Here is a 24,844-nt window from a genome sequence, read left to right on the forward strand (position 1 = left end):
AAAACAGAAGAAATATATACACACACAGGCCAGAAGCTTTCAAGCTCCTGAGGTGGGGCTGGAGAGACAGTTTGGGGGTCAGCACTTGGTCTGGGTTGCGTCCATGGCACCACGGATGGTCTCCTGAGCCCGCTAGGAGTGATCCCTGAGCACAGAGTCAGGAGTCAGCTGGTGTCACCCTAATGCCTCGTGCCCCTAAGAAGACGCATCCCCCCACCAGGAAGGGAGAGCTGGAGGGAGGCATCTCGGAGGGAGGGTGGCCCGAGCCCGAAGCCCCCCGCGCCTTCCCGCTCAGCCCCGGGCTCCTGTTCCTCGGAGACTCAGGAAGGCGACACTGGCTGTGGCTTCCTGTGGACTTCAGGGACTCCGAAGGGGAGAGGACGGAGGACGGGGGTGCAGGGGTGGGGGTGTAAGAGAGAGGGCAGGATGGGGACCCCTATGGGGCAGTGAGATTTTTCGGATGCGTTTCGGGGAGTGGAACCAAGCCTCAGGCTGGGCCGTGTCCATCAGCGTCCCCTTGGGTCAGGGCTGAGGGTGCCTCACGGCAGCCAGACGGAGCCGGTTCCTTGGGGTGTCCCTCCTGTGCTCCCGAGCCGCATGTCTGGGTGGCAGGTCGCGGGCACGGAGAGTTCCCCCACCTGGGGGTCACTGCGCAGCACTGAGCAGGGCACGGGGACCCCGAGAACTGCAGCCTGGGGTCCTCCCTCCCAGCTCCCCGGCAGGGCTGAGAAGTCCGCAGAGAAGGGCTGGACCCGGGAAGGGAGTGTGAGGGGGGCATCTGCAGAGCTGGGGGCCCTGGGAGCACGACCCACACAGGGGCGGGGGTCTGCACACCCACGGGCCCCTCCTGTCTGCGCCCACGGCTTGTGGTCCTTCCAGCACCCCCCACAGACGTGCGGGGAGTCGGGGCTCCTCTGGGGACCCCTGTGAGCCTGAGCTCTCGGAAGGTTCCTGGTGGGGGTGATGGGCGGGTGCACCCCAGGCCTGGGGCCCAGCGTGGGGGTCCCAGGGGTGCATGGATCTTTCCCGCCCTCCGTGAACTTCCTCTCCTTTGCCTGCAGACTGCCCCAAAGCCGTGGGCTGGGAGAAGAACCAGAAGGGCGGCCTGGGCCCGAGGATGGTGAACCTCAGCGAGTGCATGGACCCCAAAAGGTAGGTGTCGGGGGCAGTTCTCGGGGCTCCTGGGCCCAGTGTGCCCGGTGGCTGTGGGTCCATCCCTCTGGGGTTTGGTCAGGAGGGTGGACAGGAGCGGGGATGTACCGAGCCCCCCACCCTCACCCCCCACCCCTGTGTAGCTGTTAAGACATGTGAGCATATTCTAGCCAGACCCTCGGACTGTGACCTGCGCAGTCGCATTGCTTGTGTGACCCCTAAATCTGTCCCGTTTGGGGCTGGAGCGATAGCACAGCGGGGAGGGCGTTTGCCTTGCATGCGGCTGACCCGGGTTCGATTCCCAGCATCCCATAGGGTCCCCTGAGCACCGCCAGGGGTAATTCCTGAGCGCAGAGCCAGGAGTGACCCCTGTGCATCGCTGGGTGTGACCCCCCCCAAAATAAAAAGTAAATCTGTCCCGTTAGCCAACAATGAGTGTTTCTAGAAATGACATAGAAGCCAGCGTTTAAGGGAAATCTGAGGTGTTGAAAGGAGTCACCTCAGTGTCCCCTCAGTGTGCCCCGCGGAGACGACCCGGAAGCAGTGTGGCCTTGGGAGGGACTCTGAGAGTCGCCCCGTCAGCTAGAGTCTCATTTCCTCGTCACCTGGCGCCCGCTTCCCTTTCTCCCCCTTGAGCACTGGGAGACTCAGCAGCGGCCACAAGCTGCCTGGGGCTCCCCCACGATCCCGATGTCCCCGTGCTGTTCTCTCTGTCTCGCTTCCCGGGAGCTGCTTTGTCACCGAAAGGGACAGGCCCGGGCTGGGGTGTGGCTCGGGTCAGGGGCACGTGGGCCTGTGAACAAAGCCCCGAGTTGGGTCCCGAGCACCACTTGGTCTCAGGGTACCTCCGGCGCGGCCCTGGGGGCCTCAGCATTGCGAGGTGTGCCGTGGGGTTCCCCGGGGGCCGCACCCCTGCACCCCTGGCCCGAGCATTGGGGTCTGTACCGCCAGAGGGGCCCTGCCCCTGGGCAGGCGTGCGGAGAGCCGGCCCAGGTGGGCTCATCAGCCAGTGCTCCCCGTCTGCTTCATCCCCAGGTTGGCTGAGTCTTCTGTGGACCTGAACCTCAAGCTGATGTGCTGGAGGCTGGTCCCCACCTTGGACCTGGACAAGGTCGTGTCGGCCAAGTGTCTGCTCCTGGGCGCCGGCACCTTGGGCTGCAACGTGGCCAGGACGTTGATGGTAAGTGTGGGGCGCTCGCTGGCACCCCCAGCTCGGGCTCCGCCTTTCATTCCCCTCATCCTGGCTGCCCCTTCTGGCCCCTGGCCCTCCTCACCCCTTCTCTTTTTCCTCTTCTCAGTCTGGAAGGAGCACATGCTCTTCCACATGGTGCAGATGCTTCTCCCCCCTTCCCCTTCCCCCTTCCTTTCCCCTCCCCCCTCCCCCAGCTCCTCTCCCTCCCTCCCCTCCCCCCTCCCCCCCAGCCCCCCCTCTCCTGAGTCAAGCCAGTTTCTCTTTGGTCTCGGCGAATCAGTCATATCAGTATTGCTTGCCCCATCCCTCCCACGCCCCCACTCACTGCACCCTCCTTGGTAACCCCAATTTGGTTGGCTCGTCCAAGGGCCCCCTGAAGTCCCCTTCGGCAGGTGGAAGTCCAGAGTTGCCTCCTGGCTGTTACTGATTCATAGTTACGAAACTGGGATCAGAACAGACCCTCTCCAGCCGGCTCTTGTTCTTTTCTTTGTTTTTGGTTAGGGGTTTGCTTTTGGCCTGGGGGCCGTGCTCAGGGCCCCCGATGGTTCTGGGGGACCATATTCCGTGCTGGGGATCCCGCCAGCGTTGGCCATGTGCAAGCCAAGAGTCTTAACCCCAGCTCTCTCTCTCTCAGCCCAGGTTTATATTTTTAACTTGGTAGAAAGGTAACTGCGGCCTCTTTATACGTGTCCAAATTATGCCTCTGCCCTGAGTCCTCATTTTATAAGGTCGCTTTCTCATATTTCCCCTTTCAGTCCCTTTTATTGATGTATTGACTCACCGGGAGATGCACAGTTACTTGGGTCTCAGTCATACACCCGTCCCTTTGCCAGTGCACATCTTCCACCGCCAGTGTCCCCAGTTCCCTCCTGTCCCACCCCCGTTTCGCCCTTTAGAGATGTCATCCAGGCGAGTGTTTGAGCAGGCTCACACCCCGGTTCTCGTGCGTTCCAGGCGTGTCCTCAGCCGCTCCTGAAATACACTGAGGGTTTGTTTTTTTTTTTTTGCTATTGTTCTTTGCAGGGGGGAGGCAGGGAGGGCCACCCCCTCGAGTCACTTCTCGGGGACCACGTGGTACCTGTGGTCGAGCAGGGGTCGGCTGTGCCTCAGACCATGGATCTTCCACTCCGGCCCTGAGCTGAAGCTGCTTCTGCCACTATAGATCTGTGGGACTTTTCTCTGAGCGTCCTTGGGGGCCAGGTGCCTGGCCGGAAGTAGGTGACCCTCCGTCCCGAGAAGCATTGCCCGTCTCCTAGAGGACTTAGGTCATCTCTGGTCAGCAGCGTTTGCTTTATCTAGTCTTGCCTGTGTCTTGGTTTACTTCTGCACACTCCATGAATATTTTTCTTTTCTTGTTTTGTTTTTTCTTTTTTTTTTTTTTTTTTTTTTTTTTTTGCTTTTTGGGTCACACCTGGCGATGCACAGGGGTTACTCCTGGCTCTGCACTCAGGAATTACCCCTGGCCGTGCTCAGGGGACCATATGGGATGCTGGGATTTGAACCCGGGTCGGCCGCATGCAAGGCAAACGCCCTACCCGCTGTGCTATCTCTCCAGCCCCTCTTGTTTTGTTTTTTCGATGTGGGGCCACACCCCACGGTAATCAGGGCTTTCTCCTGACTGCACTCAGGGGTCACTCATGGTGGAGCTCGGGGGACCATTATGGGGTGTCGGGGATTGAACCCGAGTCGGCTACATGCAAAGCCAGCGCCCTCCCCGCTGGACTATCTCTCCCGCCCCTTCATGATGGTCTTTCCTTTAGAAATGTATTTTCCCACTCGGTGTTTCAGTTGGCTGCTACTAGGATAGAGGAAGGGTAGTGCATGTCAGTGCTTCTCTCTTGTCCTGCGTCTCTCGAAGCTCTCGTCGCGGTAGGAGTTTTGCAGTTGGTCCTTCGGGGTTGGCAGGTGGATACCAAGCTTCACCCACATCTCTGTCTCTCTCTCTCCCTTTGCACCGGCCATCGTCTCCTCCCCGGTAACGAGGAGGAATAACTGTGACAGTCGACGTCTTGTGGTGTTGCTGGCATTCAGGATTGAAAATGAAAAATGTCTTATTACTAATATTCTTTCTGTCTTTACTTCTATTTTTGATATGAGATTTGAGCTAAATACCTTTTATAAGTTAGGGAAACGAATTGCTGTTTTCAGTCAATTGTGAATTGATATCTACTGTTACTGTTATCAAGACTGGAGCGATTAGCACAGCAGGTAGGGTGTTTGCCTTACACACGGCCCACCCAGGTTTGATTCCTCCGTCCCTCTCGGAGAGCCCGGCAAGCTACTGAGAGTATCCTGCCCGCACGCCAGAGCCTGGCAAGCTCCCCATGGTGTACTTGATATGCCCGAAACAGAAACAAGTCTCACAATGGAGACATTACTGGTGCCCGCTCGAGCAAATCATTGAATAACAGGACGACAGTAATAGTGATTACTGTTATCTACTAAGTATGTATGTTTGTGTGTGTGTGTGTGTGTGTATATATATATATATATGTCTCTCTATATATTTTTAATCTGTTTTGTTGTGTTTGGGGTCACACCCAGCTGTACTCAGGGCTTACTCCTGGCTCTGTGCTCAGGGATCACTCCTGGCAGTGCTCTGAGACCACATTGGGTCAGCCAAGTGCAAGTCCAGTGCCTTCCTCACTGTACTGTCGCTCCAGCCCTGTCAAGTGTATTGATCAAGATATAAACTATTCTAATATTGGGCATTCCTGAAATAAACCCACATTTTCTTGCTTGCTTTTTGTTTTGGGGCCACATCCAAGCTGTGCTCAGGGCTTACTCCTAGCTTTGTGCTCAGCAATTACTTCTGGCAGAATTAATTTTATATAAGGGCCCCCTCTGCCCTTATATTAAAAGGGGATCTTCTGGGCTGCCAGGAATTGAACCCGGGTCAGCTGCATGCAAGGCCTTCGCCATATTCTATACTGTCTCTCCAATCCCTGAACTCTTATTTTTATAGTAGCTAATGTACTGTAGGATTCAATTAGTAATGCTTGATTTTTAACTTCACCTCTGTATTCATAAATCACATTGACTTTTGCTTGCTTGATAAAAGAGAAACTTTCTGTGTTTTTAGCAACGGGGTAATGTTCTAGGGCAAGTTAAGAGTTGACTTATGTGTTCCTTGTTGGCCTGGTGATACTGAGTTAGAAATGCAGTTAACTTTCAAAAGTAGTTAACTTTTGAAATTTGGTTGGGACCAGGAAAGGAAGGAATCTTTGGGAACTTTCATAAATGTTCCTTTGTTTGACTTTTTTATATTTCATCATAGTGCTTTTTTTAGATTTCATAATACTTTTGAGTCATTGTAGTTGTTTTCCAAAGCTTTCATTTATTTTGTCTAAAATTAAGAATGAATTGGCATAGAATATTTATGGTATTCTCTTGTCTTTTAAATCTCATCTGATTTCTTTTAATCTTTCCACATGCATAATGTATATCTATGTTTCTCTCTTTTTCTCTTATTCTGACGTGCCAGAGAAACTCTTCTGTTTAATTTGTCTGTGAGAAATCTTTTTCGATCATTTATGAGTTCTGTGTTTTGCTTTCAGATTTGTTCAGACCTACTTTTATTATTTTCTTCCTATTTTGCGGGGTTTTATTGTTCTTTTCCCAGCTTCCAGAATTAGGTTCCTAGGTTTTCTAAACATTTTTGACATTATAAAGTCAGTGGAAATGCATTGTAGGAAATTTGTAAAGTACAAAAGTCATAAAGCAGGAAAGGAACGGGTGACACCCATTTTCCTACTTCTCTTGCCACTTTATTCATCTCGGTGTTTTAATATGTTTTATAAAATCCAATTCGGTATATAATTGTGTTTCTGATTTTATCAATTAACATTGTAAACACTTCCCTATATAAATACATATATAATTTTTTTTGTTTTAAAGGCGGCTTATAAAGGCTTTTTAATGGCTTCGAATGTGCTTTCTCATATAATGAAACATAATTCCCGGGGCGTTTCCTGAGGCATTTCCCAAGCTTGGGCATCTCGTTGTTTTCAATACAACTACTGGTTTTTCTGCAGATAACAGGTCTGTGCTTGCCTTTTTGTCAGTGTTCCAGACTATTTCCTATAGTCGATTCCCAGAGTTAGGTCACAGGACAACAATCGTCTAGAAGCATATTGCCACGTTGCTTGACAGGAAAAAAAAAAGTAGGGGGGTCCCAGGGGGAATGGCCGTTTTCTCCCTAGCAGTGCTTCGAGGGTCTGGGGGCCCTTCCCAGTGGTATCCTGTCATCACGGCCAGCATGGTGGAGTCCAGGGTGCCCCTCGGGGCCTGCTGGGCCAGGATCTACCTGGGCCACACCCAGTGATGCTTGGGAGGCCTCCGGGTCACATATGGGGGTGCTTGGGGGCCTCCAGAGCTATACTAGGTGGCACTTGGGAAGCCGGTGGTGTCACGGATCAAGTAAGGCCCACAAGGCTCAACGTCGGTTCCCAGTTTACATTGCAAACCTATAAAATCTTCCTTTCTGTTTCCACTCCCACAGCCTCACTAGCTTGGGTTACTGGCATTTTCTTCCCTCTCTCCAGAGCAGCCATTGAACTGCAGAGCGCTCTAGGAGCAGAATTAAGGGCCCGCTGGTGGGGCCTGGGCAGGCTTGGGCACGGACGTCTGGCTCTCTCCCCCCACCCGGCACGCACCCACACGGCCTGCCTGCTAGCCACTGAGCATCTCTAGAGGAAGGCAAAGTGCTGCAGAAGGAAGCGCCCCCAAACCGAGCCCCTCCTCCTCCCGTGGTAGGAGAAACCGGGGAAAGTAGCCTATTTACCCGGGCAAAGAGGCCAAAAATGTTTCCAGTGGGCTCCAAAACAAAAGGAAGCTCTGAGTTTTAATTTTTTCTTTTTGGGTCACACCTGGCAATGCTCAGGGGTGAGTCCTGGCTCTGCACTTGGGAATTACTCCTGGCGGTGCTTGGGGGACCATAGAGATGCTGGGGATTGAACCTGGGTTGGCTGCCTGCAAGGCTAACCCCTCCTGCTGTACTGTGGCTCTGGCCCCTCTGGCATTCTTAAGACTTGAAAGCAGGTGTTGAGTGGGGGGGGGCTGTTGAGTTTGCCAGAAGCCCTCAGTGAACTTGAGTTCCCGAGACCCTTGAGGAAGGCGTTTAGGGCGGGAGCAAGGGCGGACGCTCAGCTCTGTAGCTGAGTCTGATTAAGCCGAACTTCTGTTTCTGTGTCTGCAAAACAAAGTCATCCATTAGACTAAGGATTCTGGAGCTCCTTTCCGACTTTTGAATTGTACGGCTGTTTAAGACTTGGTAGGAGCTGTGGTTAAAGGGGAAACCATGAAGAACGTTTGTGAGAAGAGACAACGATCCCCGGCATTCAAAGTAATTAATGAGCATTTGCCTCTCGGAGCAACCATACAAAATCTGTGATATTGGCCCGGAGGCAGAGACCAGGCGTTCAGGCGTTTGCCTTGCACTCAGCCAGCCTGGGTTCGATCCCCGGCACTGCATGGTCCTGAGTTCTACCGGGAGCAACCACAGCACAGCCCCAGGGGTAGACCCCGGCATTACATGTGGCCCGAACACCCCCCCAACCCCCGAAATCTACAGTATTCTAGAAGAGGCAAAAATCCTAGAAGTTATTTTTCCCAAGAGTCAACTCAGGCTTTCAGTGAGTTTTAAAATGAGCTGTTTCTAGTGCTTAATTACCCGTTAAGGAGAGTGAGGACGTGGTGGGCCCATTTCTCATTCTTTCCAGACAACAGCAGCCGATCCTTAGGGGAACTCACCTCCGCCGCGCGTGCGCTGGCGCCTCTGCCAACCATCAGCAGGTGCGGGCACCCCAGGGCATAGAATCAGCATCGGTCCAGAGAAGCCGACAAGCAGATGGACTCTTGATCAGGGCTGAATCTGCACCATCCCTTTTCCCAAGTGTTTGTTTGTTTTGAAGTTTCTGAACTGCTCTACTGCAAAACCAAAATCTCCTCTGAGGGAGTCTGAGACACCCCCCTCCCCACCCCTCCCCATCCCCCCTCCCTCCCCCCCCCCCCCCCCCCGCACACACACTCCCACGACGCCCATGGAACAGTCACCGGAAGCACTCTGATCTGTCTCTGCGCAGGGCTGGGGCGTCAGACACATCACGTTCGTGGACAACGCCAAGATCTCCTACTCCAACCCCGTGAGGCAGCCGCTGTACGAGTTTGAAGACTGCCTGGGGGGCGGCAAGCCCAAGGCGCCGGCCGCCGCGCAGCGGCTCCAGAAGATCTTCCCCGGAGTGGTAGGTTGGCGCGGTCGGAGGCAGGAGGGCTGGGCCTGCTCTGGACAGTGCCTCCCGCCAGGGCTGTGCGGCCCAGTGGTCTCGGGAGAAGAGACTCGGGCGTCTCTGTCTGTGCTTCCGGTCCCCAAGCGGGTCACTGAGCCTCTGTTTCCTTCTGGCGGGGATGGGGGCTGAAACCAGAACCAACTTCTCAGCATCACGGTGGAAGCAAATGAAGGATGAATGGGGGGTTGGGGGGGCCGCAGGGGGGACATTTTCTAAACTGTGACATGTCATCCCGAGCTTGCTCTGAGAACCAGCACAGTCTCCCGCCTGTTCCCGAGGGCTCCCCGAGGGGCGTGGGGGTGGGGGGAGGAGGGTCCTTCACTGTCCTTGCTCCCCGCTCTGCTTGAGAGTCACTCCGAGCAGGCTTGTGACACTGAGCGGGCCCGTCTGTGTGTCCGTGCCAGGGAGTGATCTAGATGGCAGCTGTCCGCAGCCCCGTGACGTGGCCGCTGCTTGTTGCTGGGCTGCATGGCCGACTCGCAAGCCGCCAGGGAACCCACGACGAGTCGTTCCGCTCTCTTGACTCGGGGTCCAGCCGGGCCTCCTGGGCTCAGCCGGGAAAAGCGCTCATGTGTCCCGCCGGCCCGATCAATCAGGTTGACAGAGGTCGGAGCAGGTGACTCTGCAGCATCTGCCCAGACGCACGGGCCCCACGAGGCTCTGCCCTCTCAGAGGACGGGGAAAAAAAAAAAAAAACTCACTTTCTTGAGGTTTCTTTTTGTCGGTTTTGATTTTGGACCGCGCCCCGCAGAGCCCGGCGGATACTCCCAGCTCCGCAGTCAGGGGGCCGCTCCCCCACGCAGGCCAGAACTCAACCCCACCCTCTGAAGAGCGTGTCTCCCACCTGGTGCCATCGCTCTGGCCCACTTCCTCAGTTTCTCTGGCTGGTCCGTGGAAGGTGCTTCATTTCAGACATCTTTCTTTCTCTGTTTATTTTATTTTTATTTGGTTTGGGGGCCACACCTGGTGAGACTCAGGGCTGACTCCTGGCTCTGCGCTCAGGAGTCCCTCTTGGTGGTGCTCAGGGGACCCTAGGGGATGCCGGGGATCGAACCTGGGTTGACTGCGTGCAGAGCAAGTGCCCTCCCCGCTGCGCTATTGCCCTGGCCCATGTCGAGAAGTGGTTTTCGAAGGTTCGATGCCTTTGTTTGCCCTGCAGACTCAAGGCTGTCATTTGTTAGGTTTGTCATTTTTTTTCAGATGACAAATCAGGTTTGTCATTTGATTGAGCTGTATTGATTGATGTGTCCGGCTCAATGCCAAGTGCCAGAAGAATCAAGAATAAGCCCCGAGCCTGTCGTTGAAGGGCCGAGAGTTAGCTTCCTGTGTCTCTGGGACTAGCCATCACACAGGCGCAAGGAAGTTCGGCCACGTGTGTGGGGGCCGGGGCTGGACGCGGGCTTCAGCGGGTCCAGTCTGCGCCATCATCTCCCCATCTCGGCTGTTCCTTGGCAGCCAGCGATGCTGAGGGCGGCTGAGGAGGGGCTTCCCATCCTACCCTGCCCTGTCCTCTGGTGCCACCTGAAGGACCAGGCAGGGCCTGTGCAGTCAGAGGGCGGAGGCCGCCTGCTTCTCCTGGAGCTGGCGCTCCCAAGTGTTTGTCCCAGCTGGCACCCCGGGGTCGCCCAGCAGTATCGGCTTGGGGCGCTGAGGGGGTCAGGGTCGGAGTCCAGAGCGGCCGGGAGGGCTGGAATTGTGGGACAGAGTGTCCTACGTGAGGGGCAGTGCAGTGAAGGTTCCAGAAAGTTCTCTGGGCAGCTCTGTGGTTGTCTAGCACATGCTGAACTCTGTGGGCATGACCGTCAGGTGGGTGACGCACCCTGTGAGCAGTGGGGATACCCGAGCTCCCGCGGGCTCTCAGGCACAACGGGGCGCCCGGATGAGCTGCCAGCACAGTGTTCAGGGCGAGAAGCGAACTCACGGTCAGGGACACCGTTCACATGTGGGTCTAGAAGGGGCAGAACTGGTCTAGGACTCGGGGTGGGGGTGGGGGCTGCCCGGGCAGGGGTGCGGGCGAGGGGGGCTCTCCTGCTGGAGCCCGCAGGGGTTCGCTGCCCCGTGTCAGTGGGGTCACTCCCTGTCCTCAGGGTGGGCCTCAGGCTGGGCTCCCTCTCTCCTGCTCTCCGGCCTTTCTCCTTCACCCTGGCTACACACTTAGACTCTGGGGGGCTTCAAAGACCCCGAGGCTTGCGGTCCCTTCCGCAGGCAGAGTCCGATTCATGTGGCCTGGGGAGCCCTGGGCCCTTGCTCGGTGTGCCCCGGTGGTTTTCAGGTCTGTGGTCATGTCCACGGGGCTGGGCTGGAGCTTAATTCCAGTGTGGCCCCAGGGCTGCAGAAGCTTGTGCCCTGGCCGAGACGTGACCAGAGGACTGTCCTTCCGGTCAGCCCGGGGAAGGGCAGACCTCCCCGAGCAGCCCGCTGAGCCGTCTCTCCACCCTGCACCCCAACACTGCCTCTTCAGAACTGGGTCACAGCACCCCTACTTGATGGACCTCGGGACTCCGGGTGCCGGGACCGCCATCCCCAGGGCAGCCGTGACCATGGCGGCGGCGCCACTGGGTGCCCTGAGGAAGTTCGGGTCGTGAGTGGCCGTGCAGGGGGGAAGCCCCTCGGCGCCCCCTGCTCCAGCGCTTGCCTCTCTGGGGTCCCCTAGAACGCGAAGGGCTTCAGCATGAGCATCCCCATGCCCGGGCACCCCGTGAACTTCTCCAGCGTGACCCTGGAGCAGGCCCGCAAAGACGTGCAGCAGCTGGAGCGGCTCATCGACGACCATGACGTCGTTTTCCTGCTGATGGACACGAGGGAGAGCCGGTGGCTCCCGGCCGTCATCGCCGCGAGCAAGAGGAAGGTGGGTGACCACGGGCGGGTGTAGGGGGGGGTCCTGCTGCCCATTCGCTCTGTCTAGGAAAGGGATGTATCTCAGGGGCTGGACGGGGGTGGGCTTGGGCTTCCTCCCGCGGTCTGACTAGCCCCAAGCCCAGGGCCGACATGCTGAAGAGAAGGTCTACCCTGGCACCTTCATGCAGCCTTTGTTGTTATTGTTGTTGTTTTGTTTCTTAAATGCACTAGCATGGAGAATATCCCACGTCAGGAACAGAGAACAGAAACACGATTTTGTATGTATCTCCACACACAGGTGCACATACGTGTAGGCAGATAGGTTGTAGGTTACGATCACGTATAAACAAGCACCTAGGCACGTTTGTGTACATCTGTTTCTTGGCGGGGGGGCGGGGGGCAGCTAGAAGAGAGAACGAGGGGAGAAACCCCAAACTGTCCTCGGAAGTGTCCGGCGGTGAGATTGTGAGTTTCTTGTTTCCTGGCTTTTCCTTTATTCCTCGCCCCCCCCCCCAAATATTCAGAATTTTACATAAACACTGTGATTTACAAAGTTGTTCATAATAGTTTTGGGTTTTCAGTGTTCCGACCCCAGGCCCACCACCGGTGTCACCTGCCACTGTCCCCAGTTTCCCACCCATCCCCCAAGTGTGCCCTCTCAGCAGGCACAAACTAATCGACTTTATAATTGCTTGCAACCAAAAAAATGACAGTGGGAATGATCAGAAAATAGTTTACTTAAAGGAATTTTGCTCTAAGCACACGAGCGCTCCTAGTCATTGTCTGGGGACTTGCCTGCTAGGTGCTGGCTGAGCCGTCTCTGCTGTTGTTGCCGCTCACTGAGCTTGGTGGCCTTCCCTGTCACTGTCCCCTCTAACTCGCCGTGTTCCCCCTGGGCCGGGAGTCCTGTGGAGTCTGCAGGTGCCCCGGGCTCCGGGGAGCCGGCCCAACCCAGCGGCTGAGCCTTTTTGAGACTCCTGATGGCACCTGAGGCTGGCAGGTGTGGGGGGGCGCTGGGCCGCTCAGCTGGGTGGGGACTGGGCCCGCCCCACCCCCAGAAGGCCCCGGAGATCTCAGCCCAGAGACGATCCAGGTGGACCTGGGGGAGTTTGGCGTCTCTCTGAGGTTATTCCACTTTTTTTCTGTGTTCTTGCAGCTTTCTGGAAGATCAGAAACCTAGAAATATATGTAGAGCTTAGATTCTTTGAAAATAACAGGAAAATTGTTCTTGAAAATTTGTGCAGAGAGTCAGACAGATGGGCCAGTGGGTGGGATGCTGGCCTTGCGCGCAGCTGACCCAGCCTCAATCCCAGCACCCCACATGGCCCCCTGGGCCCACCGCGAATGACCCCCGAGTGCAGAGCCAGGAGTGAGCCCCGAGCACCAGCGGGTGTGACCCCCAAACAAATAACAAACACATGTCACACCGAGCTGGGCGGGTCTGGCCTGAGTCTCACTGTAGCTGCACTTTGGGGTGGGCCGGCCTGGAGCACAGGGCGGAGAGGGGCGTCGTGAGAACTCCCGAGAGGGTTTTCTGCACCTGCCGCTCCCCTGCCCGGTGCCCCTGGAGGTGGCGCCTCTCTCCCTTTGCCCTGTGAATGGGGAACGTTTGCTGGCAGTTTCCAGCGACGCCATAGGAGAGAGTTAAGTCCAGCCCGGGGCCAGACTCCAGCCCCTAGTGGCTAGCGTGTGTCCCAGCACTCCTTCCTAGAACCTGGTGCCAGGCACTCGCCGGTCCCTTGTCGCTGCTGGCCTGCAGCAGGGGAGCTGTGTCTGGTGGCCGCAGGCTCTGGCCCTCACATCTTTGCTTCCTGTCACCCGCAGCTGGTCATCAACGCGGCCCTGGGTTTTGACACGTTTGTGGTCATGCGGCACGGCCTGAAGAAGCCGAGGCAGCAGGGGGCCGGCGACCCGTGCCCCAGCCACCCGCCGGGGCCTGGCGACCTGGGCTCCTCGCTCTTCACCAACATCCCCGGCCACAAACTCGGCTGCTACTTCTGCAATGACGTGGTGGCACCAGGAGACGTGAGTGACTTTCTTGGCGGCCCCGGGGGAGCAGCCACCCAGCTCTTTCCCGCATGACTTTCACACTCCAGCTTCGGGGGTGGCGCTGGACCCGGGGGTCCCGACTGGAGTGGGTACCGCGGCTCCCCTCCTGTCACCCACAGTGGCGGGTCCTGTTCGTGGAGCCCTGAGGACAGATGCTGGTCCCAGCTGTGCCGGGCAGTCTCAGCAGTGAATGAGGGGTTAGGGGAGCCGGGTTCCAGCCCAGGCCTGGGCGCACCCCCACAGGGCGGCTGTAGGGCTGCTGGGCTTACAGAGGCAGGCAGGGGCCGGGGCTCCCAGTCAGCCTCATACTTCAGGCAAATAACAAGCAATATTTTCACAGAAATAAGTCCCAGGCAGGGGCTGGGGCAATAGTACAGCAAGTTGGGTGCTGGCCTTGGTCCCCAGCACCCTATATGGTCCCCCAAGCACTGCCAGGAGTAGTTCCTGAGTGTGGAGCCAGGAATTAGGTTCTGAGTGTCGCTGGGTGTGGCCCCAAAACCAAAATGGAAGAAAGGAAGAAAGAAAGAAAGAAAGAAAGAAAGGAAGGAAGGAAGGAAGGAAGGAAGGAAGGAAGGAAGGAAGGAAGAAAGAAAGAAAGAAAGGAGAGAAGGGGAGAAAGAAGGAAGGAAGGAAGGAAGGAAGGAAGGAGGAAGGAAGGAAGAAAAGAGAAAGAAAGAAAGAGAGAGAGAAAGAAGGAAAGGAAGGAAGGAAGGAAGGAAGAAAAGAGAGAAAGAAAGAAAGAAGGAAAGGAAGGAGGGAGGGAGGGAGGAAGGAAGGAAGGAAGGAAGGAAGGAAGGAAGGAAGGAAGGAAAGAAGGAAGGAAGGAAGGGAGGGAAGGAAAGTGCCCAGCCCACTTCCTTCTGAGAGATGATTGGTTGCTTATCTAGAGTCTGGCTTCCTGTGTGGGGTCTGTGAGTCCCAGCCCGGGGGTGAGGGGGTCCCCCTGCCCCCAGATCTACTGTGGAAGCGCTCGGAGGAGCAGGCACGGCCCTGTTTGGCTCAGGTTCCGTGGCACCGCCCCGTCCCTCTGGGCGGACTGGGCGGGAATTGGCTTCTTGCAGACCGGAGGTTCATTCCCAAGGTTCTCCTGTCCTCTCTCCCCTCGCCCCTTCTCGTCAGACTTGCTCCGTAGTGAGTTATGTTTGCTCGGAGGATGGGCCCTGGCGCCCCACATAGAGATACTGTCCTTCATCCCCTGGTGCACAGTGGGCCACCGGCTTCCTTTTCTCAGTTTCATGGCCAGTGACAGTCGGAGTCACATATTTCCAAAGAGCAGAATTTGCAGGCAGAGTTATTCCCACCAACCCCTTAATCTGCCTCCAGGTGTGCTTTTACAGTGTCTTGGCTTGGACTATCAATGGTCTCTGTCTGGGGCGGCAACACTGGGGTGTTGTAACCCAAATGCTCATCCTTAGTCTGGGGAGATGGTTTCGCGAGGGACCACTAGCCTGGGTGCAGCCAGACCCCAGCACTGCAGACGCTTCACTGGTGGCCCCCAGTCCCATCAATCTTGATTAATAATAATAATAATGATAATAATAATAATAATAATAATAATAAACAGAGGCCAGAGAGAGAGTACATCGGGGAAGGCTTTTGCCTTGTTATATCCCTGGAAGGGAGTTTCACTCGCACATTGACCAGACCAGACTCGAGGATGCAAATGCAAGGCTCCTTTATCACTATCTTGAGTCTCATCCAGCACAGTGGAGTCTTGACAAGGACCCGGACTCTGAATTCTAAGTAGCTTCTATAGGGTTTGGTTACAGAACAGCAGTTTTCCAGGAACTGACACTGTGTTTCCGATTCTGGGCTCTGTCCCTCCTGTGACTCCAGGAACTGATACTATGTTTCCAATTCTTGGTCCCGGTCCTGTCCCGTGACTCATCTCCATTGCCCGCCTCCACCTGGTTGGGTGCCCCCGTCCAGGCCCCCCTACCCCGATAGGCTGTTGCCACGGGGCGGTTTACCTGCCCAGGGTGATGTTGTTTTCCGAGGAGTCGGGACTTTCTGATGGGGGAACCGAGACTTGGGCCTGCTGCGTTTTGGTCTTGAAGTGGAGCTGTCATGGCTTCAGCTCGGCCTCACAGCCTTCCATGTGGCCGGCACGGGTTCCAGCCCCAGCACTGGACAGCCCCAGCCCCTGAACCCTGCCATGAGTGATGCCCGAGCCAGGAGAGGCCCGGAACCCACCAGGGCGTGCCCCCAGCCAAGGGCCGCACTGAGGCCACGAGGCTCCCTCGGGAAGCAGGACGCCCACAGTGGGAGGGCGCCCCGCTGCCCCCTCTCACCTGCCAGCCCCGCGCGCATGGCAGGCAGGACCCTGAGTGCCCCCAGAGTGCCGCTCCTCATTGTGCCCGGGCTGGGCGCAGCCCTGAGGCCAGGGGAGGCCTTCACCAAGTCTCGCCCTTCTCCTGCCCGTGGAGTTTCCTGCACTGTGCATCTTGGGGGGTTGATTTTTTGTGGCGGGCTGCGATTTGCCTGCAGTGCGCGTCTGTCCCGGGCTTGGCTCTGCCCCGGGAGGCGAGCCCAGGGCACTGACTGTTTCTCTGTAGTCCACCAGGGACCGGACCCTGGACCAGCAGTGCACCGTGAGCCGGCCGGGACTGGCCATCATCGCCGGCGCCCTGGCCGTGGAGCTGATGGTCTCCGTGCTGCAGCACCCCGAAGGGTGAGTTGGACACGAAGCCTTCTGCGCCTCACGGGCCTTTCCTCAGGCTGACTCTTCAGAGGGTTTCGTGCCTCAAGAAAGGCAAAAGCCGGTGATCAAACCTGGTCTGATCCTGTGCTGGGGCCATCTGTGTGACTGCAGTTGGGGCTGAGGCCTCACGGTTACTCAGTGACCGAGAACAGGCGAGGGAGAATGAAAGTGCCGGGCTAGAGAGGTAGGACAGTGGGCGGGGCGCCTGCCTTGCACGCCGCCACTCTGGGTTAGTTGGTCCCCTGAGCACCGCCAGGAGTCATTGCTGAGTGCAGAGCTAAGAGTCACCCCAGAGCATTACTGGATATGGCCCCAAACAAACAGAAAATTAAAATGTCAGGATAAAAGCACCCAAGGCCTTTGCTTATTTGCTTTTATTCTGTTTTGATTTTCTTCACCCTGAGCAATGTCAGGACATTCTGCCGCTCACGTGTGACAGAGCTTGGCTGCACGCGCAAGAGCGCCCCCTCCCGTGGTGTCGCCAACTGGGCCTTGGCTTGGCTTTTTGAGGGGCTCTGGGGCCACACCCTGTGATGCTCAGGGGTCACTCCTGTCTCTGCGCTCAGGAATCACTCCTGGCGGTGCTCAGGGTGTGGGTGGGGGACTTGGGGGACCATAGGAGATGCGGGGGATTGGACCCCCTCCACGCAAGGCAGGCGCCTCCCGGTCCCTCTACGCTTGTCTTATGCACGAAGCTCCGAGGGCCTCTGAGATGAGTCTCTGAGATGCCGACGGGCACTTGAGATGCTTCTGAACACCTGCGCATCAGTCTCCCTCCTTAGGCCTGCCCCCGCTGGCAGTCTTGACGCGCTCTTCTTGCTTGCGGGTTGCAGTTGAGCAGTGAGTGCCCGAAGTGCTGAAGGAGGGACGGGTGGGGCAGCTCAGCTGTGATGGAGCCCTCTCAGGGGCTGCTCTGGACACTGGCCCGTGACCCTGACTCTTGAATCACAAGGCAACTCGCAGCTGGCACGCTGTGAATATCAATGGGCTGGCCCACGTCCTTCTGAGCTAGGACAGAAGTGGAGCATGGGAGTTGGGTAGATAGTGTTGTCGGTACACCCATTAAAAAAAAAAAATTCCGGGGCTGGAGCAATAGCACAGTTGGTAGGGCATTTGCCTTGCACGCAGCCGACCCAGGTTCGATTCCCAGCATCCCATATGGTCCCCTGAGCACTGCCAGGAGTAATTCCTGAGTGCAGAGCCAGGAGTAACCCCTGTGCACAGCCGGGTGTGACCCAAAAAAGAAAAAAAAAATTCCGTCTATTCTAAGGCCAGTATATATGTTTTGTCGTTAGGTAGGTGGTATTCATTTGGTTTCATTGGTATTTTTTCCTTATTATTTCTTTCAGCCAAGGGTATTTTCCTTCTCCCTGAAAATAACCTTTGTTTATTCCTTTCAGAAATATTAGTGACGGACCAGAGTACAGGGGGGAAGGTGCTTACCTTGGTAACAGGTCAAACCTGTTTCAATCCCCAGCAACCTGTGGTCCCCAAACACCACCAGGAATCACCCTCAGGGGTACAAATGAGTAGCCCCTGAGCTCTGATGAATGTGTCCCACCCACACCCACAGCAAAAGGAAAAAGAAGGAAGAGATGGTTGTGACAGACGCATTTCGGTGTTCAGTCTTCCCATGATTGCTCGTTTGCTTTCTGTGTACGAGAGACGGGGGCTGGGTATAGGATTCTAGATTGGAACGACCTCCCGCAGGGTGGGGCCCGGACTGTAGAATCCTGCTTTGTTCTTGGGTGGGAGTTGGTCGTTCATCTCAGTTTGCTTTTCTCCCTCTTCTTGAGCCCCAGTTTTAAGAGGTTCTTGTCGCTGTTGCTTTCTGGAAGGCAGGGAGATGCAGTGGCTTCGTGGCTTCTGATGGTGCTTCCTCGAGCTTGTCCACCCATGGTGCGGTGACGAACAACTGTCGTTCGGGTGTTGCTCAGCCCCTTCCTCTCGTGTCTTTCCTCCTGAGACTCAGAACTGACTCCTGCCCTCTCTCTGTTGTCTGTTGTTTTACCTTGCTTTGCTTTAATCTGGCTATTTGCTTTTGATTGACCTTCCCATTTGTTAATTCTTTTTTGCGTGTCTGCTATAAGCTTTGAACTTTGTGATTAGATGTTTCCATTCTAGGATTTCTGTTTGATTTTATTTTATACATTTCCTCCACCTGGCAGTGCTCAGGGCTTACTCCTGACTCTATACTGAGTGATCACTCCTGGCAGTGCTCGAAAGACCATATGGGATACTGGGGATCAAACCCAGGTCGGCCACGTGCCAGGCAAGCGCCTCTTCCCACTGTCCCTCTGGCCTCGGTTATGTTTTGTCTTCTCAAAATCTTTAAATAAAAAAAAAAGAAAGAAAGGAAGGAAGGAAAAACCTTTTTATGAAAGATTTCCAGCACCCACGAAAGAAGACACATACTTAATACTGAGGCTCCCTGTAGACATGCTGGCCTCGGCAGTGGCGGCACGTGGCTGGCCGCCACTGGTCCATGCTGCCATCCTGTTTCCGTTTCCTCTCTGCCCAGTGGCATATTGCAGAGTGAATCCAAGACTTAGCAAGTCATGGGGCTGGAGGAATAGCACAGCGGGTAGGGCGTTTGCCTTGCATGAGGCCGACCCGGGTTCGAATCCCAGCATCCCATATGGTCCCCTGAGCATTGCCAGGGGTGATTCCTGAGTGCAGAGCCAGGAGTAACCTCTGAGCATCGCTGGGTGTGACCCAAAAAGAAAAAAAAAAAAAAAAAAAAAAACAAGACTTAGCAAGTCATTCTTAAAAATGCTTCCTTTAGTATATGTCTCTGTTCCCACAAAAACAAAGGTGACTCTTCCGTGTCGTCACATCCCATTTACTATTTCCAGCTCCCTGGGTCCTGGAATCTCCTCGGTCATCTTTGATTGCCTGTGGTGGAGGAAATTCAGGATGAAGTGCTTGATCTGTATCCGGCAAAATGCTGGGCCCTGGGGTTCGTGGTTCCTGCCCAGAGCCCTGGGGTGTTTTCTAGGGTCCTTCCTCATTGATGGTCTCAAACCCCTCCTCCCCCTCCTCCCCACCACCCCAGGAGTCTGGGGGTGCCATTGTTTTGCTTTTTAATTTTTAAAATTTTATATTTTATTGATTATTATTATTTTTTAACAAAGCTGTTCATGATTGGATTTCAGTCATACAGTGTCCCAACCCCCATCCCTCCACCAGTGCACATTTCCCGGCACCAGTGTCCCTACGTTCCTCCCCATCACCCCCCACCCTCCACCCCCTGTCTATTTTTTTATTTTTTAATTTTAATTTTTTATTATATTTGGGGGCCATACCCGGTGTTACTCGGGGCTTACTCGTGGCTCTGTGCTCAGGGATCACTCCTGATGAGTCCCCAGGGGACCACATGGGATTCCGGGAATCGAACCTGGGTCGTCTGTGTGCAGGGCCAGCGCCCTACCCACTGTACTATCTTTCCGGCCCCTAGCTTCTTATCCTGGGTTGCTCCTCTTGAGGTTGGTGCTGACTGTGTGTGTAGGGGGTGGGGCCCGCCTTGCGGAGGCCTGGTGGACCCCTCTGAGCTCCCCTCCTTTCTCGGACCTTGGCTCTGCCCTTCTCTGCTCCGGCGTCTCTCAAAGGAAGGGCTTCGTGTTCTGTCTCTCCTGTTTCCCACGGGAGGGTCTCTCCTGGCAGCCGAGCCCACCGCGGCCAGCAGTTTTAGTTTTTTCATAAAGGATGAGACGCTCAGGGAGGACGGGGCTTGCGTGTGAGTGGGAGGAAATGGGCCGGCCGGTGCTCCCCGCCCCGCCGTGCTGTGCTCCGCGTGTGGGTACGTCACGTGTGGGTTCCGTTACCGCATCCAAGCGGGGAGAACCTCCGAGGCTGCCGCCAACAAATATAAAAACCTGCACGTGCCCATTTGCAAACATCACTGTGAGTGAAATCCTCCTACAATGACTGGAAGGGAGACGAGTGCGAAATTTAACTATAAAACAGCAGATTCAGAAAGGAGGAGGAGAAAGAGGGACAAGCGGGGCGGGGACAAAGGACAAAGGAAAACAGGTTGCACCGTGCTCAGCTCCCTCCCCTGTGCCTGCGCCGGCAGAGTGGAGCCGGACTGGTCGGGAGCAGGTGCCAGGCCAGGCGAGCAGGACGCGCCCTTGGGTTTCCTTCCCAGCCCCCCTTCCAGCCCCGGCTCTGTGCGAGCCCCCGGCCGGAGCACGATCCAGGTCACGGCGCAAAGCCTCATCGCCATGAGTCAGAGCTCTTCCTAGTTCCCTGCTGGTTGGGGAAACTGAGGCAGGGAAGGGCTAAGGAAGCTGCTGACCCCTCATGAGTGGTCAGGGGGGTTTTAGCCCGCCGGGTTCTAGACTGTTCTGACCCCGGGCTGTGCTGTTTGGAACTGGGGCCAGAGAGCTGGGTGCAGGGAGCGAACACGGTGTCTTCAGGTCTCAGAAAGGAGCTGAGTGGTCTCCCCTCTCCCCCCGCTACCCCCAAACCTTCCTCATCGCCGTGGGTGGGGGCCCCCTACTGAAGCGTCCGTGCTTCCCCGTGTGCCACAGACTCAAGCCTTGCCACGTGCCAGCAGCGCGCGTGGACTGCGGGCTGGTAGCTCCGAGCCCGGGGCCTGGGTCGCGGTGCCTGCGTGCCACTCAGCGCCTCACACTCCCGTTTCCAGAAAGATGTCCACTGTGCATGTCCGGGGCCCCACCAGCCTCTCTCTGGTGGACGGGCCAGGCACGAGAACAGGTCTGTCTGACATCATCTGCGCCTCTGCCCGCCCCGTCCCATCCCGCCCCTGCACCCGCCCTGCCGCTCTGACTGACAGTGCCGTCTCCTCCCCAGGGGCTACGCCATGGCCAGCAGCAGCGATGACCGCATGAACGAGCCCCCGACCTCCCTGGGGCTGGTGCCTCACCAGGTGAGTGACCGGGAAAGGAAATCCGGTGGGGACAGACACAGGGGGCAGACACTCCCCTCTCCGCCCTGCCCTGCTACGGTCCCGGGGGGACCTTATGGCCACGTGGAACGCCGCCTGCGGTACCGGGCGGTGGTGAGAAGGAACCACGCGTCGGGCCTTGGCTGCAGGTAGTGGGTTGCAGGGGCCAGGGGGAGGGGGGAGACGGAGGGCTGGAGGCGGCCAGAGGCAGGCAGGACTCTCGCGGCCGTGGCACCCAGCCTTTTTACCTTCTTTTGGCTTTTGGGCTCACACCCAGCCATGCTCAGGGGTTCCTCCTGGCTCTGCACTCGGGAGTCACTCCTGGCGGCGCTGGGGGCGGTGTGTGATGCTGGGGATTGAACCCGGGTTGGCTGTGTGCAGTGCAAATACCCACCCCACTGGACTAACACTCCAGCCCCACTTGACCTAATTTTTTCCCTTTTTTTTGTTTTTTGGGTCACACCTGGCGATGCTCAGGGTTTCCTCCTGGCTCTGCACTCAGGAACTACTCCTGACGGTGCTCAGTGGACCCTGTGGGATGCCAGGGATCGAACCCGGGTCGGCCGCGTGCAAGGCAAACGCCCTCCCCACTGTCTTAGTGCTCCGTCCCCGCCTTTGTTTCCTTTGCTGAAGGGCCGCAGGCGTGCCCGCCCCGGCGGTTGGAGACCCGGGGAGACAGGCTCAGCACTGGCGCCCCCAGTCCCAGGGAGCTGGCCGGGGTCTGCAGTCTGCTCGGGTGAAGGGTGTGGTGGTCCGTTCCCCGGAGTGTGGGAAGCAGAGACGTAGGGGGTGGGGGCTGAGTTCACGGCGCCCCCACAAGGGGCTCATTCGTTTTCACGAGTGTTTCCGCCCTCTGGACCTGGCGGCCGCGTGGCTGGACTCGATCAAGCTCAGGGACCTCGCAGAGAGCGGGACCCCCGGGCCGTTCGCGTCAGTGTCTCTGCACTCCTGTCACTTTCCAGTGGGGGGCGACAGTCAGGGGCGAGCACGGGCTCCCTGCACCCTGGTGCCTCGTGTTCCCTGGGGTCCAGGGCACGGCGGCACGCCCCTCTGTACAAGGCGACACGGGGCGCACGGACGTGACTTTCCAGCTCCCGACGTGGGTGGCATCGGTCTGTGCCCCAGAGACCGCCAGCACGGGGGTTCCTGCCCCCTGCGCAGGGCCCTCACTGGCCCCACGGGCCGCAGCTCCGCACTGACTTCTTCCTCCGGCCCGCGCTGGCTCCCTCAGCTGTTCCGTCCCTGACGTGAATCTCCACCCTTGGCGTTGCCTCAGTGCCCGGGCCGGAGGACAGGACGGTCTCCTCAGAGAAGGGGTCCCCTCCCAGGGCATGTGCCCGCGTTTCCCCAGCACCATGGCAACTAATCCCTCTCCATGTGACTCTCCCCATTGAGCGCTGCTGTGGCCGGTCACTCCCGGCCCCTGGAGCTCTTGTCTGCGCGCTCTCAGCCCCGCGGGAGAGGCTGGTGTCTCCCCCTATCCGCCCTCACAGGCGCGAGCTCGCGCGCCCAGATGTGGGGAGACCCGGGGGAGCCTTTCTGGTGCAGCGATCGCCCCCCCCCCCGCCACACACGCACACCCCATTGAGCTCTCCACGTCCAGTAGAGTTGTTGGGCTGGAAAACTAGTTTATTGTTTGTCTGTTTCCTGCCCCCCACACTACCCCCCGGCAGTGTCATGCTCAGGGCTCGCTCCTGGCAGACTCAGGGACCCCACAGGTGTAGACCTAAAGTTACCTGCACTTGACGGTGCTTGGTCCCGGCATCCCGTGAGAGCGGAAGGAGCGAGTGCCCACTATGGAGAGTCGCTGGGCCCCGTTGCCCGCGGAGGCCTCTGTTAAACCTGAACTGGAGCCCGTGGCCCCCTGCCCCCCTCCCAGAGGGCTCTGTCTCTGTCACTTGGGTCCTGGGTCAGTGGGGAAGTTTCAGACACACAGCTCAGGCCCTCTGACCCCCTCCAGGCTGGCAAGGGCTCCGGAGTGACCAGGAGAGACCCGGAGTGACAGGTGAGGGACCCAGAAGGACCCAGAGTATCCGGTGAGAGATCCAGGGTGACCAGGGAGAGACCTGCAGTGACCAGTGCGAGACCTGGAGTGACCAGTCAGGGACCTGAGTTGTCTGGTGAAGGACCCCGAGTGGTCGGTGAGGAATTGGAGTGATTAGTAAGGGACCAGAGTGACCGGTGAGGGACTCGGAAGGACCCAGAGTATCCGGTGAGAGATCCAGAGTGACCAGTGAGAGACCCGGAGCGACCAGTGAGGGACCTGAATTGTCTGGTGAGGACCCGAGTGACTGGTGATAGACAGGAATGACCGGTGAGGGACCCCAGGCGACCAGTGAAGGAGCAGAGTGACCAGTAAGGGCCCAGAGTGTCCGGCCGCTGCTGTCTTTCAGGGCAGCCCTCCGAGGAGAACCAAGGTGGCCGCGTCCCAGCCCGCCCCGGGGCCAGTCCCGTGTCCCCCGGTGGAGCGCGGGCGCTGTTTTGTCCCGGGATGAATGTGCTGTCCGTTCCCAGGCTCTGCTGAATAGCCGCCCTGAGCGTGTCCGCCTGCCTCGGTTCTCGGGGCCTGGTGGAAATCTTTGTTTCCGTCGCTTTTCAGAGCCAGAACTGGGGCAGGCTGGGGGCTGCGGCCGGCGCGTTTCCAAGGGAGCCGGCGACCCGCCTGCCCACAGGGGCCCCAGGGCCCTCCGACCTGCGGCTTTGATGTGGGCTCGCTCCGGCCCACGAAGGCTCGGCTCGTGGACCCTTTCCTGGGGTCTGCACGGCCCCGACAGGCCCAGCGGCACAGGCCCTGAGGAAGGGGTCGCCTGCTCTGCCCCATCCCCCGAGGAGCTGACCCGGGAAAGGGTGGGGCAGGGACAGGGATGGGGGCTTGGGTCTGCTGCGACCTTCCCGAGCCCCCTCTCTGTCTCTCGCCCCTCACTGGTGCTGGCCCTCGTTCCAGGGAGCCCTTCAGGGGAGCTGGGAACAGGGCCCGGGCTCAGCGGGGCTTCCTGTGCGAGACCCCCAGGAGGGATGGACGCGCCCCGCCCCCGTGTCTGAGGAGACGCTGCTGGAACCCGGCCCTCCTCTCTCGGCAGGGGATGGGGTCCTTTGAGACCCCCCCAGGGTGAGGTTTGGCTGAGTGGAGTGCAGCTGGGAGGGTGGGGGCGGGGGTGCAGGATTGGGGTCATTTGGGGGCCAGAACAATAGCATGCGTGTTAATTGGCCTCACCCAGGTCCAGGCCCCAGCACCCCATGTGGTTCCCCGAGCCCACCTGCACTGATCCCTGAGCACAGAGTCAGGAGTCAGCCCTGAGCGTCACTGGGTGTGGCCCCAAAAACAAAGCAAAACAAACTTGGGGTCATTTCATCTCTAAATAGGTGGCAGCTAGTCCAGGGCTCACCCCTGCCAGCAGCTCCGGTCCACAGCCACTGGGTGACGCCCTCCAGGGATGCTGGGTCTTTTTGTCCCCCCACTCCACTCGGGCTGTGAAATGGGGCTCCTTGGGGACAGAGGGACAGGACAGCATGGAGGGCACTTGCCTTGCCCCCAGCAACCATGTATGCGTGCCCTGAGCACAGAGCCAGGAGTCAGCCCTGAGCCCAGAGCCAGGAGTCAGCCCTGAGCCCAGAGCCAGGAGTCAGCCCTGAGCACAGAGCCAGGAGTCATCCCTGAGCACAGAGCCAGGAGTCATCCCTGAGCACAGTGCCAGGAGTCAGCCCTGAGCCCAGAG

At 57.6% G+C, this 24,844-nt stretch overlaps 1 protein-coding gene across 2 annotated transcripts in view; it reads left to right on the forward strand.

Annotated features, from left to right (window-relative positions):
- Positions 1-24,844, forward strand: part of ATG7 (autophagy related 7) — a 164,992-nt gene that overhangs the window by 39,149 nt on the left and 100,999 nt on the right. For both annotated transcript variants that reach the window (XM_055136278.1, XM_055136279.1), the window contains exons 10-16: positions 1,062-1,152; positions 2,188-2,332; positions 8,428-8,586; positions 11,285-11,479; positions 13,294-13,494; positions 16,074-16,189; positions 21,035-21,110. In XM_055136278.1, the coding sequence (XP_054992253.1) occupies positions 1,062-1,152; positions 2,188-2,332; positions 8,428-8,586; positions 11,285-11,479; positions 13,294-13,494; positions 16,074-16,189; positions 21,035-21,110 (983 nt within the window). The remainder of the gene's footprint in view (positions 1-1,061; positions 1,153-2,187; positions 2,333-8,427; positions 8,587-11,284; positions 11,480-13,293; positions 13,495-16,073; positions 16,190-21,034; positions 21,111-24,844) is intronic.

Source organism: Sorex araneus, chromosome 4 (genome assembly GCF_027595985.1).
Source record: "Sorex araneus isolate mSorAra2 chromosome 4, mSorAra2.pri, whole genome shotgun sequence".
Lineage (NCBI taxonomy): Eukaryota > Metazoa > Chordata > Mammalia > Eulipotyphla > Soricidae > Sorex > Sorex araneus.